Source organism: Armigeres subalbatus, chromosome 1 (assembly GCF_024139115.2).
Source record: "Armigeres subalbatus isolate Guangzhou_Male chromosome 1, GZ_Asu_2, whole genome shotgun sequence".
NCBI lineage: Eukaryota > Metazoa > Arthropoda > Insecta > Diptera > Culicidae > Armigeres > Armigeres subalbatus.
This window is the reverse complement of record NC_085139.1, coordinates 221,413,341-221,431,895: the sequence shown is the minus strand read 5'-3', so window position 1 is coordinate 221,431,895 and position 18,555 is coordinate 221,413,341. Positions and strand designations below refer to the sequence as shown.

At 42.3% G+C, this 18,555-nt stretch overlaps 4 protein-coding genes and 1 long non-coding RNA gene across 5 annotated transcripts in view; 4 read left to right on the top strand and 1 right to left on the bottom strand.

Annotated features, from left to right (window-relative positions):
* The window catches only part of LOC134205795 (uncharacterized), a 129,519-nt gene that overhangs the window by 31,261 nt on the left and 79,703 nt on the right, over nucleotides 1-18,555 (top strand). The gene's annotated exons all lie outside the window — the stretch shown is intronic.
* Nucleotides 237-7,517, top strand: LOC134218634 (uncharacterized). The gene is made up of 3 exons (XM_062697723.1): nucleotides 237-687; nucleotides 747-1,093; nucleotides 7,019-7,517. Exons 1-3 carry the CDS (start codon nucleotides 358-360, stop codon nucleotides 7,515-7,517), a joined length of 1,176 nt encoding a protein of 391 aa, XP_062553707.1. The 5' UTR covers nucleotides 237-357.
* Nucleotides 1,450-4,615, top strand: LOC134218650 (uncharacterized). Its single transcript, XM_062697724.1, has 4 exons — nucleotides 1,450-1,777; nucleotides 1,839-3,688; nucleotides 3,726-4,265; nucleotides 4,334-4,615. Exons 2-4 carry the CDS (start codon nucleotides 1,955-1,957, stop codon nucleotides 4,613-4,615), a joined length of 2,556 nt encoding a protein of 851 aa, XP_062553708.1. The 5' UTR covers nucleotides 1,450-1,777; nucleotides 1,839-1,954.
* On the bottom strand, nucleotides 8,556-11,592 carry LOC134211224 (uncharacterized). Its single transcript, XM_062687923.1, has 3 exons — nucleotides 11,555-11,592; nucleotides 11,111-11,465; nucleotides 8,556-10,961 (listed from the first exon to the last, which is right to left on the bottom strand). The coding sequence occupies exons 2-3, from the start codon at nucleotides 11,446-11,448 to the stop codon at nucleotides 10,070-10,072; spliced, it is 1,230 nt and encodes a 409-aa protein (XP_062543907.1). The 5' UTR covers nucleotides 11,449-11,465; nucleotides 11,555-11,592; the 3' UTR covers nucleotides 8,556-10,069.
* On the top strand, nucleotides 12,417-12,873 carry LOC134211220 (uncharacterized). The gene is made up of 3 exons (XR_009978984.1): nucleotides 12,417-12,613; nucleotides 12,679-12,770; nucleotides 12,825-12,873. It is a non-coding gene; the product is annotated as an uncharacterized LOC134211220 (long non-coding RNA).

Genomic DNA, 18,555 nt, shown 5'->3' with positions numbered 1-18,555 from the left:
TGAACACTCTGCAATGGGGTAGAGCTGACACCTTCATGGTTGACAACCATAACCTCAAATTCAAAACAAATCAGACGCGTTCAGTGTTTTTGCTCGTTTTGTACCTTTTGTACGAAGCTAGAATCAATAGTTATGGTGCGGAACTATAAATCGGCTCAAAAACGCCGGAAGTGGACCAATACTGCATTGGAAGCCGCAGTGAAGGCGGTAAAATATGAAGGTACGTCAAAAAAAGGAGCTGCTCGAGCATATGAAATTCGCCGTGTGTCTCTAATTCGATACCTTCAGCGGGAGGAAGAAATACAAGCACTGGGAGCTTTCGGGCCTGTTTTCACGCCGGCTGAAGAAAACGAATTGATGCAACATTTAATTGCTGCGGAGTCTACTTGCTACGGAATTACTGCTAAGGATGCGAGAAGCTTGGCGTATCAACTCGCGGAGAAAAACAATAAAAAACATCCGTTCAACAAGTCCACAATGCTAGCAGGTACCGACTGGTTGCAATCTTTTAGAAAACGACATCCGGAGCTTTCATTACGCACACCGGAGGCAACATCGGCTGCCCGAGCTCAAGGATTCAATCGAGTGTCCGTTAATTCCTTTTTCGAGCTGCTGGAGAAACAGTTGGAATCGGGAAAATTTCCTCCGAGTCGTATTTACAATGTCGATGAAACCTCCGTGTTGACAGTAAGTTGAGAAAAAGATTATTTAATATTAGTTTTCTTATTGCTAATTACTATTTACAGGTACAAACTAAGAAATCGAAAGTGCTCGCCCTCAAAGGAAGGAGACAAGTAGGTTGTATTACTTCCGCGGATCGAGGGGTTCTGTCGACGGCATGTATGTGCGTTTCGGCAGCGGGACATTTCCTTCCACCCATGCTGATCTTCCCACGATCACGCTTAACGGATCAGTTAAAGAAAGGAGCACCCGCGGAGAGCGTTTTCAGCTGTAATGGATCGGGATGGATGACCATAGCAGATTTCAACATATGGTTTAACCATTTTTTGGCACAGACCCGTCCTAGTCCACAGGCTCCTGTGTTGCTTCTATTGGACGGTCATGTATCCCACGTTAAAAATTTGACACTTGAGTAATTCTCGCTGAAACCGGGCCACTATTTGCACGAGGTTCTTAAAAATGCCTAAATTTATATTCTTTCGAAAGCTTTCGGCGAGTATATTAAGGATCCGAGTTAAGTTCTTCAGAAAGATGAACCCCTCGTTAGTTATACACGAAATCATTCTAATGGACCCCTCGATTTTTGTCAATTCTTGACTCACCAAAACTGTCATTGTTACGACGCCGCGTTAACAGCCCTGGTCGCAGCATAACAGCAGCATGACAACTCGCACGCATCAGTGGTAGTATAAGGAAGACAGAGAGAATTATTACGGTGGTGGTAGGTAGTGTAGGAAGTAAACAGGAGAAAGAAAAATAATAAACAAAGTTCGCCATCGCTTTGGAATGTGAATTCACAATTAATTAGATAGCAAATCGAAAATAGTTCTCGTGGAATTTAATTGTATTTTTAAATCGTTTACGATTAGCAGGAAAAGGTATCAGTCAGTTGTGATAATAAATCCAACTCGGTTGAAAATCAAAATCCCAGTTCGGAGTGACTTCGGCTACCAATCAGGTGGATTTGCAGTCAAAGTAAAGTCGATCCAGTTCCACGGAAAAGTCGCTGGCAAAAGTAGGGTAGTTGAACCATACTTCAACACCCAAATATAAGGAATCGAGGAGCATTGGTACAGTGGGAGAAACCAGTTTATTTGTAAGTAAGCTAGATTAATGAACTATTGTTGTTTATTCTAAATATTAAAAATAAATTACAGTTCAGCATTGCTGAAAACTAATCAGCTGCTTCGGGAAAACTTGGTTTCCCTATCGGGAACAAACTGAAAAATAAACTGAAATAAATAGTGTTCAGTGAGTTTGTAGTGCCTGCAACATGCAATCCGGTTCCGAATCCGTGAAGGACAAAACGGTCCTAAATCTCACGGAAACGCCATGCGAAATATGTGGCCCGTCAACGCATGATGAGGAAATGGTAGGGTGTGACGGTTGTTCGGGATGGTTCCATTCCCGTTGCGTAGGCATCGCCGAGGGCAATTTGCCGAAAAAGTGGTTTTGCCCAAGCGACGCCTGTCAGGAGATGGCCAAGGAGTCTCAGAAGAAGAAGACCGTCAAGAAGCATCAGACCCGTAGCCAGAGAGAAGCCGATGAATCCGACAAATCCAGCAAGAATGCCTATTTAGCTGTCTCTAGTGTGGAAGCAAAGGTGCGTGCACTAGAGGAGCGACAGAAGCAGCAGATGGAGGAGCTGGAGGTTGAAATGCAGCTGCGGAAGAAGAAGAAGGAGATGCAGCGTGCTCTGGAGCGGAAGAAGGCGGAGATGGAGCTGCAAATGCATGCCGAAGAAGAAGAAGAGCAGAGGGCCTGGCAAGCCGAGATGCTTCAGAAGAAGAAGGAGCAGATGGATCGGATGAAAGCAAGTCAGAAGTCATTCGAGAGGCAAATGGCGGCCATGGACAAGGAGATGGCAGATCTTTCGGCTTCCAAGGTGCCCAAGACGTCGTCGAAATATGTTGGTGACGATCTACGAGCGGGAACTTCCAGCAAAACTCAACAAAATGTGTTGAAGCTGACCCAGAAGAACGTCAAGATGCTGGCAGAAGACGACGAGGACACCGAAGAGGAAGACGAGGATACCGATGAGGAAGAAGAAGCGGAATCATCGAGCCGTAGCTCCGAGTCATCTCTGGAGAAGGGAGCCAAACGGCGCGATTCGCGGAAGAAGCGGGTGGTGAAAGGAAGCCAAGTTGGGCTAGGACAACAGCAGACCGGACCGACAAAGGCGCAGCTGGCCGCAAGAAAGGGGCTAACATACAAGCTCCCAAAGTTCTCGGGAAAACCAGCGCAGTGGCCATTGTTCTACGCGGCCTACAAAGCGTCCAACGATGCCTGTGGCTATATGAACCACGAAAACCTGATGAGGCTGCAGGAAGCGCTCGAAGGTGACGCACTCGAGCTGGTGTCAGGCCAGCTACTACTGCCGGAGTCGATACCGAGGGTCCTGGAAAAGCTGCGTCGGCATTATGGTCGCCCGGAGCAACTGCTCGAGAGTTTGCTGGACAAGGTGAACAGGTTGGACCCCCCTAAGCCGGACAACCTCCGGAGCTTTGTTCCTTTTGGGAATACGGTGGAGCAGCTGTGCGGCCATCTTGAGGCAGCCGATCTGCGGCAGCACCTCGTGAATCCGCTGCTGATCAAATCGCTGGTTGCTAAGCTGCCGGATCGGGAAAAGCGCGAGTGGGTCCACTATCGGAGGGGCCGAGGAGAGACGACGCTGCGGACGCTGACGGACTTCCTGATGGACATCGTAGCGGATGCCTGCGAAGCCAACGTAGACGTGGAGTTCAAGCCGTCGCATCCTCTAAAAGGAGCTCCCCAAGCGGGGAAAAGAAGGTCCAAGGAAAGAGGAGGTCTGTATCTCCACAGCGAAGCCAGCAGTTCCAATGTCACCGCAAACGAGAGACTGCTGAGGCCGTGCAACTACTGTCGCGGAACGAGCCACCGGCTGCGACACTGTGCGGAGTTCAAAAAGCTGCGGTACACCGAGCGCCTGAAGCTGGTCAATCGCGAAAACTGTGTCACGTGTGTCTCAACGAACACGGAGGCCAGTGTAAGTTTAAAATCCGCTGCAACATCGGCGACTGCAGGAGTTCCACAATCCGCTGATGCACCCAGTCGGAAACGTGGTCGGGATGAGTGCGCATATCCGGACAAACTTCACGGTCATGTTCCGCATTGTTCCGGTACAACTGTACTGCGGTGGGAAGTCTGCTACAGTATTGGCGTTCCTGGACGAAGGCGCTTCCGTCACGCTGGTGGAGAAAAAGCTCGCCGATCGCCTGGGCGCGGTCGGAGTACAAGAGCGGCTGACCATTAGATGGACCGGCAATGTCTCCAGAGTGGAAGATACGCGGAGGATGAATCTGTGGGCATCGGGCACGAGTACCAGTGCGGGCGGCAAGATGTTACTGCATACCGTCCACACAGTCGGAAAGCTGATGCTGCCACATCAGATGTTGGACAGTGAAGAACTTGTTGCACAGTACGAGCACATGCGGGGTTTGCAGATCGAGTCGTACGATGGACAGCCGCAGTTGCTCATTGGAGCAAACAATATCCACTCGTTTGCCCTTTGGAAGCGAAGGTGGGCACCCCAATGGAACCGATCGCGGTTCGAACCAAACTCGGTTGGACAGTGTATGGGCCAAGACAATCCACCACGGTTGCCGCAGGCAACTATCTTGGTTACCATCAGCATATTACCAACGACGACCTACACGAGTTGCTCAAAAGCCACTACGCGTTGGAAGAATCGGTGGTGGCGATACCGCAGGAAACAGCAGAAGAGAGGCGTGCTCGAGAAATATTGGAGCGTACAACGAGACGAGTCGGCGATCGTTTCGAAACTGGGCTGCTGTGGAAGGCAGATGATCCACGGTTCCCGGACAGCTTCCCAATGGCCCTGCGAAGGATGAAGCAGCTGGAGAACAAACTCGGAAAAATCCAGTGCTGCATGAGAACGTTTGCCGACAAATAGAGGAGTACCAGCAGAAAGGGTACGCACATGTCGCTACCGCCGAAGAACTGGCAGATACCCCTTTCGATCAGGCCTGGTATCTACCTCTCAACGTAGTCCATAACCCGAAGAAGCCCGGAAAGATCCGTCTCGTTTGGGACGCTGCAGCGACGGTGAGAGGTGTCAGCCTTAACTCTCAGTTGCTGTCAGGACCAGACATGCTCGTTCCACTGGTCAAAGTCCTCTCCGGTTTCCGCGAATGGCGGATTGCTTTCGGTGGCGACTTGAAGGAGATGTTCCACCAACTAAAGATTCGCCCCGAGGACAAGCAGAAACAGCGGTTTATCTTCCGGAAATCTCCGGAAAAACAACCCAGCGTCTACGTCATGGACGTGGCGACATTCGGGTCGACAAGCTCCCCTTGCTCGGCGCAGTTTGTGAAAAACCGGAACGCGGAGGAGTTTGCTGCACAATACCCGGAGGCATCGGCGGCGATCATCCATCGCCATTACGTCGACGACTATTTTGACAGCGTCGACACTGTGGAAGCGGCCGTTAAGCTGGCGCAGGAGGTTAGATTGGTCCACCTGAAAGCAGGATTCGAAATCCGGAACTGGGTGTCCAACTCATCAGTGTTTCTGCGGAATCTGGGGGAGGAAAAGTCGGCAGCGCCGGTACACTTCTGTCGGGACAAACAAACGTCGAAGGAGAGAGTATTAGGGGTGATTTGGGACCCGAATGCGGATGAGTTTTCGTTCTCGACAATGCACCGCGAAGAGTTGCAGCCGTTCCTGCTGGAGGGAAAGCGGCCGACAAAACGGCTCGTCGCAAGTTGCGTGATGGGGTTTTTCGATCCCCTTGGGTTGCTGTCGCCGTTTACCATCCACGGCAAGATCATCATCCAGCATCTCTGGCGTTCCAACTGTGGATGGGACGAAGAAATCGACGAAAATTCCTGGACGTTGTGGCAGCGGTGGATTAATTTGTTGCCGGAGGTCGAAACTATCCGGATTCCTCGCTGTCACATCGGAGGCGCCAAGTCCGCTGAAGTCGATTCCCTGGAAGTCCACATCTTCACCGATGCCAGCGAACACGCATACGGCTGCGTAGCCTATTTGCGAGCGGTAATTGAGGGTGAGGTCCGCTGCAGCCTGATGATGTCCCGGGCCAAAGTAGCCCCGATAAAGCGGCAGTCGATTCCCCGTTTGGAGCTGATGGGTGCCGTTCTGGGTGCGCGAATGAGCCAGACAATTCTGAGCATGAACTCCAACATTTCTCAACCGATCATAGAGATCAGCATATCGTTGGAAAGAGGAAGAGTGTATCCTCAATTTGCATTTATTAGAATATAAGCAGCCATGTTGAATTTGGCCGCCATCTTGGATTTATTTTAAAAAACTATTTTTCCGTCAGGTTCGCAACCATCGATTTTGAATATTAATACATCGATGGAAAGCTTAGCTTTTGTTGTGCATTGTGTCCAAAAACCTCAAGTGTATGTTTTTTCTATCAAAAGTTATGTACGATTAACCAAATTATATTTTGAAGGGTCATCTGACCAACGAACATTATTTTTATGATTAATATGGTACTACGACGTCAGTTCCTTGATTTCATACACTATTCTAAGCCAAATATGTTTCAAAAATGAAAAGCATATCTACAACAGTATTTTATTTGAAGGGCTCAAAAGTTTAGAGCATAACGGAGCCGTATTCATGTTATTGTATTAAATAATTCAAGAATTTTGGTATTGGTAAATAATACATAACTTTTGATAGAAAAAACATACACCTAAGATTTTCGGACACAATGCACAATATAAGCTAAGCTTTCCATCAATGTATTAATATTCAATTACGCCAGGTTCGCAACCATCGATTTTGAATATTAATACATTGATGGAAAGCTTAGCTTATATTGTGCATTGTGTCCGAAAATCTTAGGTGTATGTTTTTTCTATCAAAAGTTATGTATTATTTACCAATACCAAAATTCTTGAATTATTTAATACAATAACATGAATACGGCTCCGTTATGCTCTAAACTTTTGAGCCCTTCAAATAAAATACTGTTTTTATTTTATTTTTAAATAGTTTTTAAAAATAAATCCAAGATGGTGGCCAAATACAATATGGCTGCTTATATTCTAATAAATGCAAATTGAGGATACACTCTTCCTCTTTCCAACGATATGCTGATCTCTATGATCGGTTGAGAATTGTTGGAGTTATGACAGTTTTGGTGAGTCAAGAATTGACAAAAATCGAGGGGTCCATTAAAATGATTTCGTGTATAACTAACGAGGGGTTCATCTTTCTGAAGAACTTAACTCGGATCCTTAATATACTCGCCGAAAGCTTTCGAAAGAATATAAATTTAGGCATTTTTAAGAACCTCGTGCAAATAGTGGCCCGGTTTCAGCGAGAATTACTCACTTATTGAAAAAGCTCGTAATAACAATGTTACCATCCTCTGTTTTCCGCCTCACTGCAGCCACAAGCTGCAGCCTTTAGATGTGGCCTTTATGGGCCCTTTCAAAACTAATGTTTCAATATCTATTGAAAAATATTTGAAACAGAATCCTGGAAAGGTTGTAACGTTGAACGAAATCAGCAGTTTGGTTGGAAATGCTTTTTCACAGACATCTGTTCCTGCCACTGCTATAAACGGATTCAGAAAAACTGGCATAGTGCCATTCAATAAGTATATATTTAACGAAACCGACTTCGCTCCTTCTATGGTAACGGATGTTCCAATAGAAGATGATGGTGATTCTGATGGACCATTTTTAGGATTCGAAGATGATATGAATAGAATGCCGTCTGTACAAGCACCTGTTGAGTTCACATCAAACATTCAACATGCAACATCACAAGTCCGTCCAAGTAAAAGACTTACCTCATCTGTGTCACACAGCTAACAAACAGCCGCCGACTACGGAAGCTTTCAAAGTGTCACCGGAAGCGATTCTTCCATTAGCAAAAACAACTACCAGGAAGGTCACACGTAATAGACGAAAGGGAAAGACCGCCAACATAACAGCAAGTCCATACAGGGATGAGCTGCAAAAAACACTGGCTGCGAAGGATATTAGTGACCTCCAAAAAGGATATCAGCAGCAAACTAATGTGCGTTCCAAAACAGTGTCCGAAACACCAAAGCGTGCTCGAGGACGCCCAAAAGGCTCAACGATGAAAAAAGCAAAACTTCTTCAAGATTCCCTTTGCGAATTATGTGGTGCAATTTTCAGTACCTCTAATGGAGGCCAAGGGTGGCATAAGTGACCGGACTGTAACACTTGGTATCATGACTGCAATGAAGCCCATTGCCATATTTGTAAGTGAACACATTTGTTTTTATCCAAAGTTGACTCGATGTGTAATACTGTTATTTTCCTTTGTTATTTTTTTTGGTCAATAAAGAGAATTGAATTTACTTTTTATGTATGTTTAGTTCAAAACTAATTCCCTCTAATAGTCACTGATAGTTGGGCACTGGTAGGCACGTATTATTGAATATTCTTGAAGGTGTCCATTCTGCCCCATGGGGGTGTCCATTTTACCCCGGGTATCTCACGACGTTATCAAAAAAGTTAAATTTTAAGTTGGCTTTTTTAATTGAATGTATGTATATTTTTAACTAGTTTTCATATCTAACTTATATCAAATTAGTTACAAAAGCATGTAGATGGTATTGATCAGAAGTAAGTTATTTACAATAAGTGAAACTTGCCAAAATGCTAAGGGTGTCCATAATGCCTCTAGTCCCCCTGGATGATTAAAAAAAATGAAACTAATTTTTAACAAGAATATAATCCAATCATCATGAAGCTCATTTGAAAAAGATCTTAAATATTCGTTGAGGCATCTATGTTTTTTTTTCCTATTTTGTTGTAGCAAAATTTAGTTCAAACTTATTTCTCCGATTTAATTTAGTATTTAATTATTGTATTCTATTCCTTGATCCGCTTTGAGTTCTAGAATGTTTTCATATGTGAAAATAAAATTCTCTACCAAAAAATTGGGCATGGAGGCTTCTTAATATTGTACGAGTCTTCTGACAACGCATTTTATCAAGTCACATAATTATCCAATATCGATTGTTCTTGTTGGTATTCGGTGAAACAGTCTTCTTCGTGTTCTTCCATATGTATTTATCCATTATTTTTTATATAGACGATTCTGACCAATGTGTTCTTTCAAAGGTATCACGTGGTAATCATGTAGTGATTTGTCAACTTTATCATGTTTTTTTATTGGCTCTTTTTGGTTGATATAATATATTTTAAAGTTTTCTAAATATTTAGATCGCTATCTCTTCAATTGAAACAGTTCTACGTGATTCTACGGAAAAAATCGTAAATTTATCATATTTAGCAACTTTTGTTATATTCATTTCATGTGTGTAGTCTACTAAAAAACTGACTCAAGTGTCCAAACTTCCACCAAATCGATACACCTTACTTGCTGCGCACCTCGCCTTCTTGTACCCGTCGGATCATTGTCAAGGACAATTTCCACCGTGTTACAGTATGACATTCTGACTATGTGTCCGGCTACCAATGTCGTCAGATTTTCGCGGTGTGAATGATGGATGGTTACCCAACAGCTGACGCAACACATGAATCATTCGCCGCATATGCGTACAGTCCGCCATCTGCACCCCACCATAGCACTTTCCATTCCTTGTGTTTTCAACTTCAAAATTGTAATCCTCGAGATATAGATGCACTTGAAAAAGTTTTTTAGTGGGTTTTTTCATTCCAAAAAGATACCCGAGAGGAAAATTGCAATCATTCCTTGGCGAACAGTATGTTTTTTGGCTTCTGTTCTATCGAATGTTTTGTTGGCGTATGCAATTGAAGTAATTTTCATCATTTTTTTAGCGTGTCTTAGGGACGATGCCCACGTAGCCTTTTATTATTATTATTAACATCAACAGGCAATAGAGCCCAAATGATGTGTCTTAAAACTATAAAACAATACAACATTGGTATTATCATATTCACTGAAGCAATAAACAATCATAAGCTACAACAGAAACTAACACTTGAATATCTAAATTAACAATAATTGCAAAAAAATAACTAGCTAATATGCGGGATACCACGTAGTACGGTGCTTGCTTACAAATTCTCGACATCTGATATACTGGGGCCATGTAGACGCATCCAAAGCAATGGATCTCCATTTATTATCAAGAACGACCTTGAATGAAATATAGTCCATTTCTTCGCACGACTTCCATCTTGATACGAGCTTTGTAACATTATGTGTTTCTCCTATTCCCGTTATTCCGAGTGAATTGCATACTAAAGTATCGATGTCAACGCTGCGTGCACGTGGCGTTGAAAAAACGCAGGTGTGCATCGGTGCGGCGACGCTGCGTTACCGCTTTTTCCCGATGCACACATGCGTCCTTTTAACGCCGTGTACACGCAGCGTTGAAAAGACGCTATGTGGGCATCGGGCCTTAAAGGGCCTTTTCCTGTTTGAGTGACGATTCAGGCGAAGGGACTTCATCTTCATTATCCAGCGATTGAAGAGAGAAAATTTTAGACGTGGCTGCTTTCGGATGCGCAACCCGGAAATGCTGTAGAAAGCCCGTTACATTTGCCCTTTGCCGCGAGAATTTGCAGGAGCTCTGCTCGTCTATCGCACAATAGAATTTGCCGTCTTCGGACTTCCTTATATACCTCCCGGCAATCGAAACAAGCTTTGCAGGAGATTCCTTCCAATCACGCCTTATGATACGTGCATCGGACACGCGTTCTGTTGGCAACGCACCACGCATCAAACCTTTTTTCTCCGCCACATCTGTGTGCACTAATCGGAAATGTCGAATAAAATTACCCAAAACTAAATCCTCTTTATTCTGCGAATAAATGCATAAACTAGATGGATCTATTTCACAGAAATAGCGGTTTTCGTGCTCCACTATGTACCTAGTCGCAATTCTAGAATATCTCGACTCATACTTTTTTATATTCGGCGTACCTTGTGGCAAAAATCCTTTGCTCTTAGCTTCTTCACAATGTACCACACGGAAGTGCCGAACGAAATTACCCATCTCCAAGATCTCCTGGAAATATTTGCATCTGCTTTGGGGATCTATGAAGCAACAATGGCGATCCTCCTTCTTCACTATGTACGTCCTTGCCAGTCCGCTAAGTGTATTCCTCTTTTCTCTTCTTCTTTTCTTCAATCCTGGCGGACTGCATTCGATATCGTTCACCGGCTCAGCTTCAAAGTCAAAGCTTGACTGATCCTCAAAGGTTTCATTTTGGTTTATTTCCGATAGCTCTGGATCACTTTGCTCCACCTTCAATATCAACTCACTGGGATCGGCAGGAATCGAATCTTGACTGTGCGAAAAAAATTTAATCAAGATCTAGCGGTTAAATGTTAAAATACTCATTGGGGTTTGCTATAACTGTGGAACCTGCTTCGGCAACCGTTCCACAACTCAATCTTAGCTACACCAATGAAGTACTATATATACTTGATCCCTTACCCCAAGGCGACATTCAGCTCATTTAGGAACATCTCATTCGAATCGATGCATCGCTGTCGGAAGTTGTACGCCGACCGCAGATCCTCAACACATTCCAAACAAATGAACTGAGGAAGATTCGCATCATAGTTGACCATTATTTCCGTCAGTTCGAAAATCATGTCGGAGAGGGATTTCCCGTGGAAATCCAGCACCGCTTCAACGGGAACGGCGGGTTGATCCTGCGGCTTCCGACACGTCCGACACAGTAAATTACTGAGAGGCGATACACTTGTGCCAGCTTCATCGGCTTGGTCCATCATTTCGACCTTTGTGCTGCTGTTGCTCTCGCTGTTCATTGTGGAATCACAATCAACTTATGAATGAATGCAAAATAAATTATTTAGGTTGAATGAAATTTATTATGTAAATGAAACATATGACACGAAATTTCCACTTGTTTACAGTTTTTTTTCGTTCGGCTAGGTTCGGCTAAACTTGATGAATCACTGACTGTTGACACCTTTTGTCCTTTTTGTCCGTCATCCTTGCATCATCATTACTCATGATTGAACTGTGACAAAATTTGTTTCAACGTGCAACATGTAGCGAAACAAATCAAAATGTTATAGGGTAAAACGACCTATTATGGAGGGGTTTCAAAAATTCTTTGAAAACTACATGTTGGTCTTTTTCCACATTGCAGTAGTCGAATAGGTTGCTCGTTAACTATAGTTTCGTAAATATTACGTCAATTGCGCAAAATTTGTGTTGTTTTGTTTTTATCACAATAGAAACAAACTACCGCAATAATCCCCTATCGTTGCGACATTTTTTCAAGGTCAGTCCTATTGTTGCGGTATTGCATGCAATTTTTATGGAAATCGATACCACAACAATAGGACATTAGCACTACCGCAATAATAGACTCAAAGGATTCAAATTTTTAATGAAAAATGTTGATTTTTCATAATTTTGAACGGAATTTTGTTAAACAAAAACTGTTCTAGTCGTTAATTCGCTTTAGTTTTAGCGTATCCACTATTGTTTTTTATGCTATTATATCCAGAATCGACTATTTTAACATTACCGCAACATTAGGACATACCACAACGATAGGACGTTTTACCCTATTTAAGACGAGTGCACCTAAATATGGATACAAAGTACAGAGGATTCTGTTTTTACACGATTTTTTTTCGCTCGGTCATCAAGATATGGTAAAAGCACCTCCACGGAAGTCCCTATCGCTATTTCCGGGCCCTTAATAGGGACCCACTTTTTCACCGGAGGTATCTAAACGGGAATATAAAATAAGAACGCATGTTGGCAACACGGTCTTTCGCATTCAGATTGAAACGTCAACTTCAACTGCGAATTGTGAGGAGCAGCAGAAACGTCACAATCGAGCGGAAAAGAAAAGTGCAAAATCACTGTTAGATGTGCCTTCAGCTTGCTTTCTAAATAATCCTAAGTTTCCACAAAAATATTCCTAATTTCTTATTATATTGAATTCGCTCTATTGTAAGTACCTAAATTGATTATTCTATATATATAATTTGTTACCCTATACACGTTAAAACTTGCAGTTAACATAAAATTGAAACTACGTTAGAATACACTACAGCCTCAAATACAGCTATAAGCACTCGGATGAATTATATTCGAAGGACTGTTAAATGTAGGTAAACATTGTATGTGCATCTCAAACTGAACTAATTAAATTCGATTTTAGCTTAAAGCTAACTCCAACACAACAAACGAGTTTGTCTCAAAGAGGTCCGAAAGTTTCATCCGGTCGCGTAGCAACAACGCAACTCAAAATTAGCCGTGAGTTTCCCAAGGGCCGCATACGCCTGTCACTGGCGAACAAAGCTCGTGTACTCTGCATCGAAGCTTAGAACCAGTGTTAGGGCGCAATCGTTGATGCGAACATTTTTATATTCGGCTAGTTACTGCAAATAAATTATTTTTCGAGTCTCTTTAATCAAGCAGGTATCTCAAGCATACCACATCGTTATATTGCTGCATGATTGAGTGCTTAATTTTGATAAACTATTGAAAACAAAAGTGTGCATAAAAATTGCCTCGCCATAACAAAAAGGTGGTAGAGAATTAACACTGTTGTTTACATTTTAGAACCGCAGCACATGTCGGGGTAGGGATTCAGTGCTCCGCCTTCCGAGCCGCCTTCTATCCCTGGAGTTTCCAAATTTAGCGTCCCATACTGGATTGCTTTATTTCCATACAGGATTGCTATTTTGTGAAACGTCACTTTGGTATTAATAAAAATTAGCAGAAAATCTGTTTTTCTTTTTCAGACCAATTTCGACGTAAATTAAATAACAAGGAAAATATTCATTTTTCTAACTAGTGCCCCAGTTCAACTCCGCAAAGAAATACTTACAGTTATGGATCAGCTATAATGAGGAGCGATGCTCACCGGCGCTCTGCTAGAGCTCGAAATATTCATGGATTTTTCGCGAAAGAAAATTCTACTTGTTATTATAGTTATTCCAAGGGAAGGTCTTCCAGGAATGCCTCAGAAGGTTCCTTTAGTAGTTGTTCAGTATGTTCTTCAAGTAGTCCAGAAAAGCTCCCGCAGGTTTATCTTTTCTGTCGTTCATTTAAAAAAAATTGTTTTGGAAATTCGTCTTGAATCCCTGGTAGATTTCTCCGGCAATCTTTGTGTTCTTTTAAGAATATATATCGGTTGTATACTAGTAATACTAGTTGAATCTATGCCAATTTGTCGAATGACCCTTTGGTCGAAATTAAGCTTCCGTTTGACCATTAACTAAATTATTGTTCGAGTTAACTATTATATTGAACTAATTAGTTATTGTGTCCATATTAAGTGAAAGAAAGAGTACCCATGAAAAGAATAAGAAAATCTATGGTGTAAATAACTTTGGACAAAATGTCCATTCAATTAAATGTATCTTCGACTAAACGTCCTTTCGACGAAATGTCCTTCGACCAAACGTCATTCGACAAAATTTTCTTAAGCCGTACTTGCCTAACAGCAAGCATGTAAGATCATTTTCAAATCCAGTAATTCAAATAAACTACTTACATAATATCCAAGATGTTAACTTTATAAGTAAACTTGCATATATTCGCTCTTCGTGTGAAGCTCAAAATTGCTTGAGAAGTTTTTTTTTACTTTGACTGTTCACTGAATCAGGAATCCCATCGTGCATTATGCTATCACTTTCGATTATCGGAATAACATCTACGTGATAACAGTAGTCAGCTCAACGGTTCCTGGAATCCTGTAAATGATTAAGGTATTTTGTTATTAATGTATTATGGCGACTCAAAATAAATAAGATAAACGGTTTCCAAAATAGAAACATAGAATACGAAAAATAATATTATACTTGCACTATGCATCAATACGTTGGTTGACAAAATAAAAATAAATAAATAAACAACATGTAACGAAAATGGTGGTTTATCATCACTTTATGAATCTAAACTCAGCGTAATTCTATCTAGCAATGCACAATTACCAGTGAATTTCCCTACCACTTACCATATATATATACGACTGCGAAATTCCCAACTGCTGTACAGCTCTTCTAGTAGACAGGACCGAACCGGATCCTTCCATCGGTACACTCAGGAAAATCGACACATACTTTATGGCAAAAATCCATGTATTTTGAAATATGCATATCATGTGTCGGCACCAGGGTTGTAAATTTTCGGCAGCACTGGATGAAGGTGATGTTTTTTGACGTAAACTACGTCTAAAAGCACCTCCACGGGAGTCCCCATCTGGGTCCCTATCGCTATTTCCGGGCCCCTAATAGGGACCCACTTTTACACCGGAGGTATCTAAACGGGAATGTAAAATAAGAACGCAACTCAAAATTAGCCGTGAGTCTCCAAATTTAGCGCCCCACACTGGGTTGCTAAATTTCCATACACGGTTGCTATTTTGTGAACGTCACTTTGGTATTGATAAAAATTGCAGAAAATCTGTTTTTCTTTTTCAGAACAATTTTGGCGTAAATTAAAAAACAAAGAGAATATTCATTTTTTTTAACTAGTACCCCAGTTCAACACCGCGAAGAAATAATTACAGTAATGGATCAGCTATAATGAGGAGCGATGAGCACCGGCGCCCACTAGAGCCCGAAATATTCATGGATTTCTCGCGAAAGAAAATTCCACTGTTTTTATTTTGTTATTATAGTTATTTCAAGGGAAGGTCTTCCAGGAATGTCTCAGAAGGTTCCTTTAGTCATTGTTCAGTATGTTCTTCAAGTAGTTCCAGTAAAGCTCCCGCAAGTTTATCTTTTTTGTCGTTTATTTAAAAATGATTTATTTTGGAAATTCATCTTGGATCCCTCCGGGAGTTCCCCAGCAATCTTTGTGTTCTTTTAAGTATCTTTAGCAGTTTTCCCAGAATAGTTTTAGGATTTCTTCCAGATTCTCTCGGGATTTATTTTATTGGAAAAGCCCTGTATTTTTTTGTGGTTTCATTTGAAAACTCTTCGGATTCTTTCGGATGTTGTTACAAATTTTTTTCTCCGAGACATCCTTCAGAGAAAAAAAACTGTGGAAGCATTCCTGCTGGATTTTGTCAAGAGATTTTTGTGGGAAAACTGGTGGGAATTTCAGGAGGAATTTCTTCGACTGCAAGTATAAAGCCCCTAAAGAAATTTCCAGGAGGAAGGAATTCCAGAAGGAATAACGGCGAAAAAATTTACTACGACGGGTCTTCAGCTAGTCTCGCGATCAAAAGCGTAGAATTGCCCTCCGGAGATGGCGAGTTCTATTCCCGATTCGGTCAAGGATGCTTTCGAGTATACCTATAGGCTTCTTGGGCATAGTTGTCAGTTGTCACACAAAGTACATACGCATGCAATGGCGGGCATAGAAAAGCTTTAAATTAATAACTGATAAAATGCGAATAGAATACTAATTTCAGCAGCTAGCCAAATTCCATTTGAAATGTAGAGCCATTGAAGAAGACAACTTTGACAACTTTTAGCAACGCCCGGTGAGAACTCAATATGTTTACGAAGTCGCTATACCTAAAACAAAAACCACCGGTGGGAAGATGGGCGCTATCCTATAATAGCACTCGGGAGGGAGCGCTATAATGAGAATAGCGATGAGGACTCCCGTGGAGGTGCTCTAAGGGGAAGATTCTGATACAGGGTGACAAATGAAAATTTCCAAATCCGAGACCGTCACGAAATCATGTAAGATTTTGAACGTTAATAGCGCATTCATCTTTCGATGGATTTTTGAGATTTATACATCAATCGACTCGGAAACTCTCCACCAATTTTCCAGTTATATTGAAACATTTGATTATCAACGTTAATGTAGGGTATTGGACCATTTTGGCAGCACCTCTTTTTCCCGTTCGCAACGTGAGTCTCATTCGGCCGTCGTTCAGTGTAGTTGGTTTTTGGGCTCTTCTTTTTGTGCGGTGCTTCGCACCAGTTTGCCACAAAAAGTAGGGCCAGAGCAGTGACCACAGTCGGCGATATACATACAAGCGCATATTTGTGCAAAGATAGGATGATCGATTGTTAGCAACGGCATTGCAATGTCATAATGCGATAATCGCAATGCAAATGAACAAACATGTTCGATTCAAAGATAACTTAGGAGCATGGTAAGCCATTTTATGATAAACTGCAAATTGTTAATTATATGTTTATTATTAAATATGCGCCAAAATCAAAAGATTTCAATTTTATTTCAGGAAGTTTGAATACACTTCAGATACTCTGTGCGTACAATCATGCGGGGCTTATTCGGAACGCATACTTTATTGAAACGGGCTATAGGTTACAATAGAACTATTACTATTACTAGCTCCCGGATCTAAGATTCTTGCAATTATATTAATAATATGGTTGCACGAATATGTTATCCATAATGCCACTTCCAGATAGTGGGAGTTAGATTGTAATAAAATAGCACAAATACCCTATTCCCGTCCGCAGCGTTTACTACTCTGGCGCATCTCAACCGAATGGCTTGGTTTTTGGTACCGTTCTGACTCAAATCCCGAATATGACTCATATTCCGAACACTGACGTTTTAGCGCCCTAAAACTAAAACTGTCATTGGTTTTCCGCACTGAGGATCAAGATAACAAACGAATTCAAACTCCTGTGGAGAAAATTACACGAATAAAGTTAAAATGGGCTTTTAAAAGCTAAAGTTCGGAATATGAGTCATGTTCGGAATTTGAGTCAAAACGGTACATGGCTAGTATTTGTTGATTTCTAATTGGCGCAACCGGGTTTTATCGACTCGCGCTTCTTTGTCGGACTCAACAATACGACTATCTCTTCTCTGCCAACTATTCCTGGCCACTCCAGATAACAGAAGGCGGAGATTCTGCCAAAGGTCCAAGGCTCGTATTCTTCCACCAGTGATGACTCGATGCTCTGACTACCATTGGACAGAGGCACCTGTTTGTCCGTAGCCAGAGCAGAGATTCTTCTGTCTGTCGTAAAATCGCTAAATCGTGGTACACGCACTCACCAGTATACACCCCAGCAACAAACATATTGCACATCGATCACAGTAACTTATATATGCCCGAATTCTCTCACAATATGGTTACTGCAACAAGATTGGCTCAACGTGTGCTGCTTGGGATATCATAACCATGTAACGCTAGTGAGTTATTTTTATTTCAGAATAGTATTATTTAATAAACATACTCCACTATATCCACCTATATATTACTGCATGAGCATGCATGAGCAGCATGCGTGATTGACCGCCCACGGTTGCTACTCCGTTATTGCCAGGTCGACAGTAATTACACAGAGAACTAACATCATTTGGGACTAACATCATCTTCAATGTGTAAGAACTGGTGACCCAAAAAATAAGCAATACCAGCGCCGGCCGTGTCCGAATGCAGGTCAATTAGGGAATAGGTAGGAAATTGTTGACGTGATACTCGCTTTGAAAGAAGCCGACGAGTCATCTGCACTTCCACGAGAGATCACTGGGATGTTGGATATATGGGGTAGGGAGTGTGGCAGGGTTCGTTTTGGTAAACGGCATGCCGTGTATAGCGTGTAGTTTGATCGATGAAAACAATACTAATTTCTTTAAAGGCCGCACAAAGCAGAACAAATGTTCGATGATCGGCTGATCGTTCTGCTTACCGCACAAAGCAGAATAAAACTATGATGACCGGCCAATCGTTCTGCTTACTGGAGAAAACATGTCTAGACGCGATTTAAACTTTTACTTTCTAATTAGTTTACACACACGCACGAAGCAGAACAACATTTCGGTTACCGGCCGATCATTCTGCTTACCACACAGTGCAGAACAAAATTTCGATGACCGGCCGATCGTTCTGCTTACTGAAGAAAACACGTCTGGACGCGATCTCCGATCGTTCTACGTCCAATGCAAAACACAAACAAATCTGCACTGCACTGATTGTTTCACTTTTCAGTTTACTC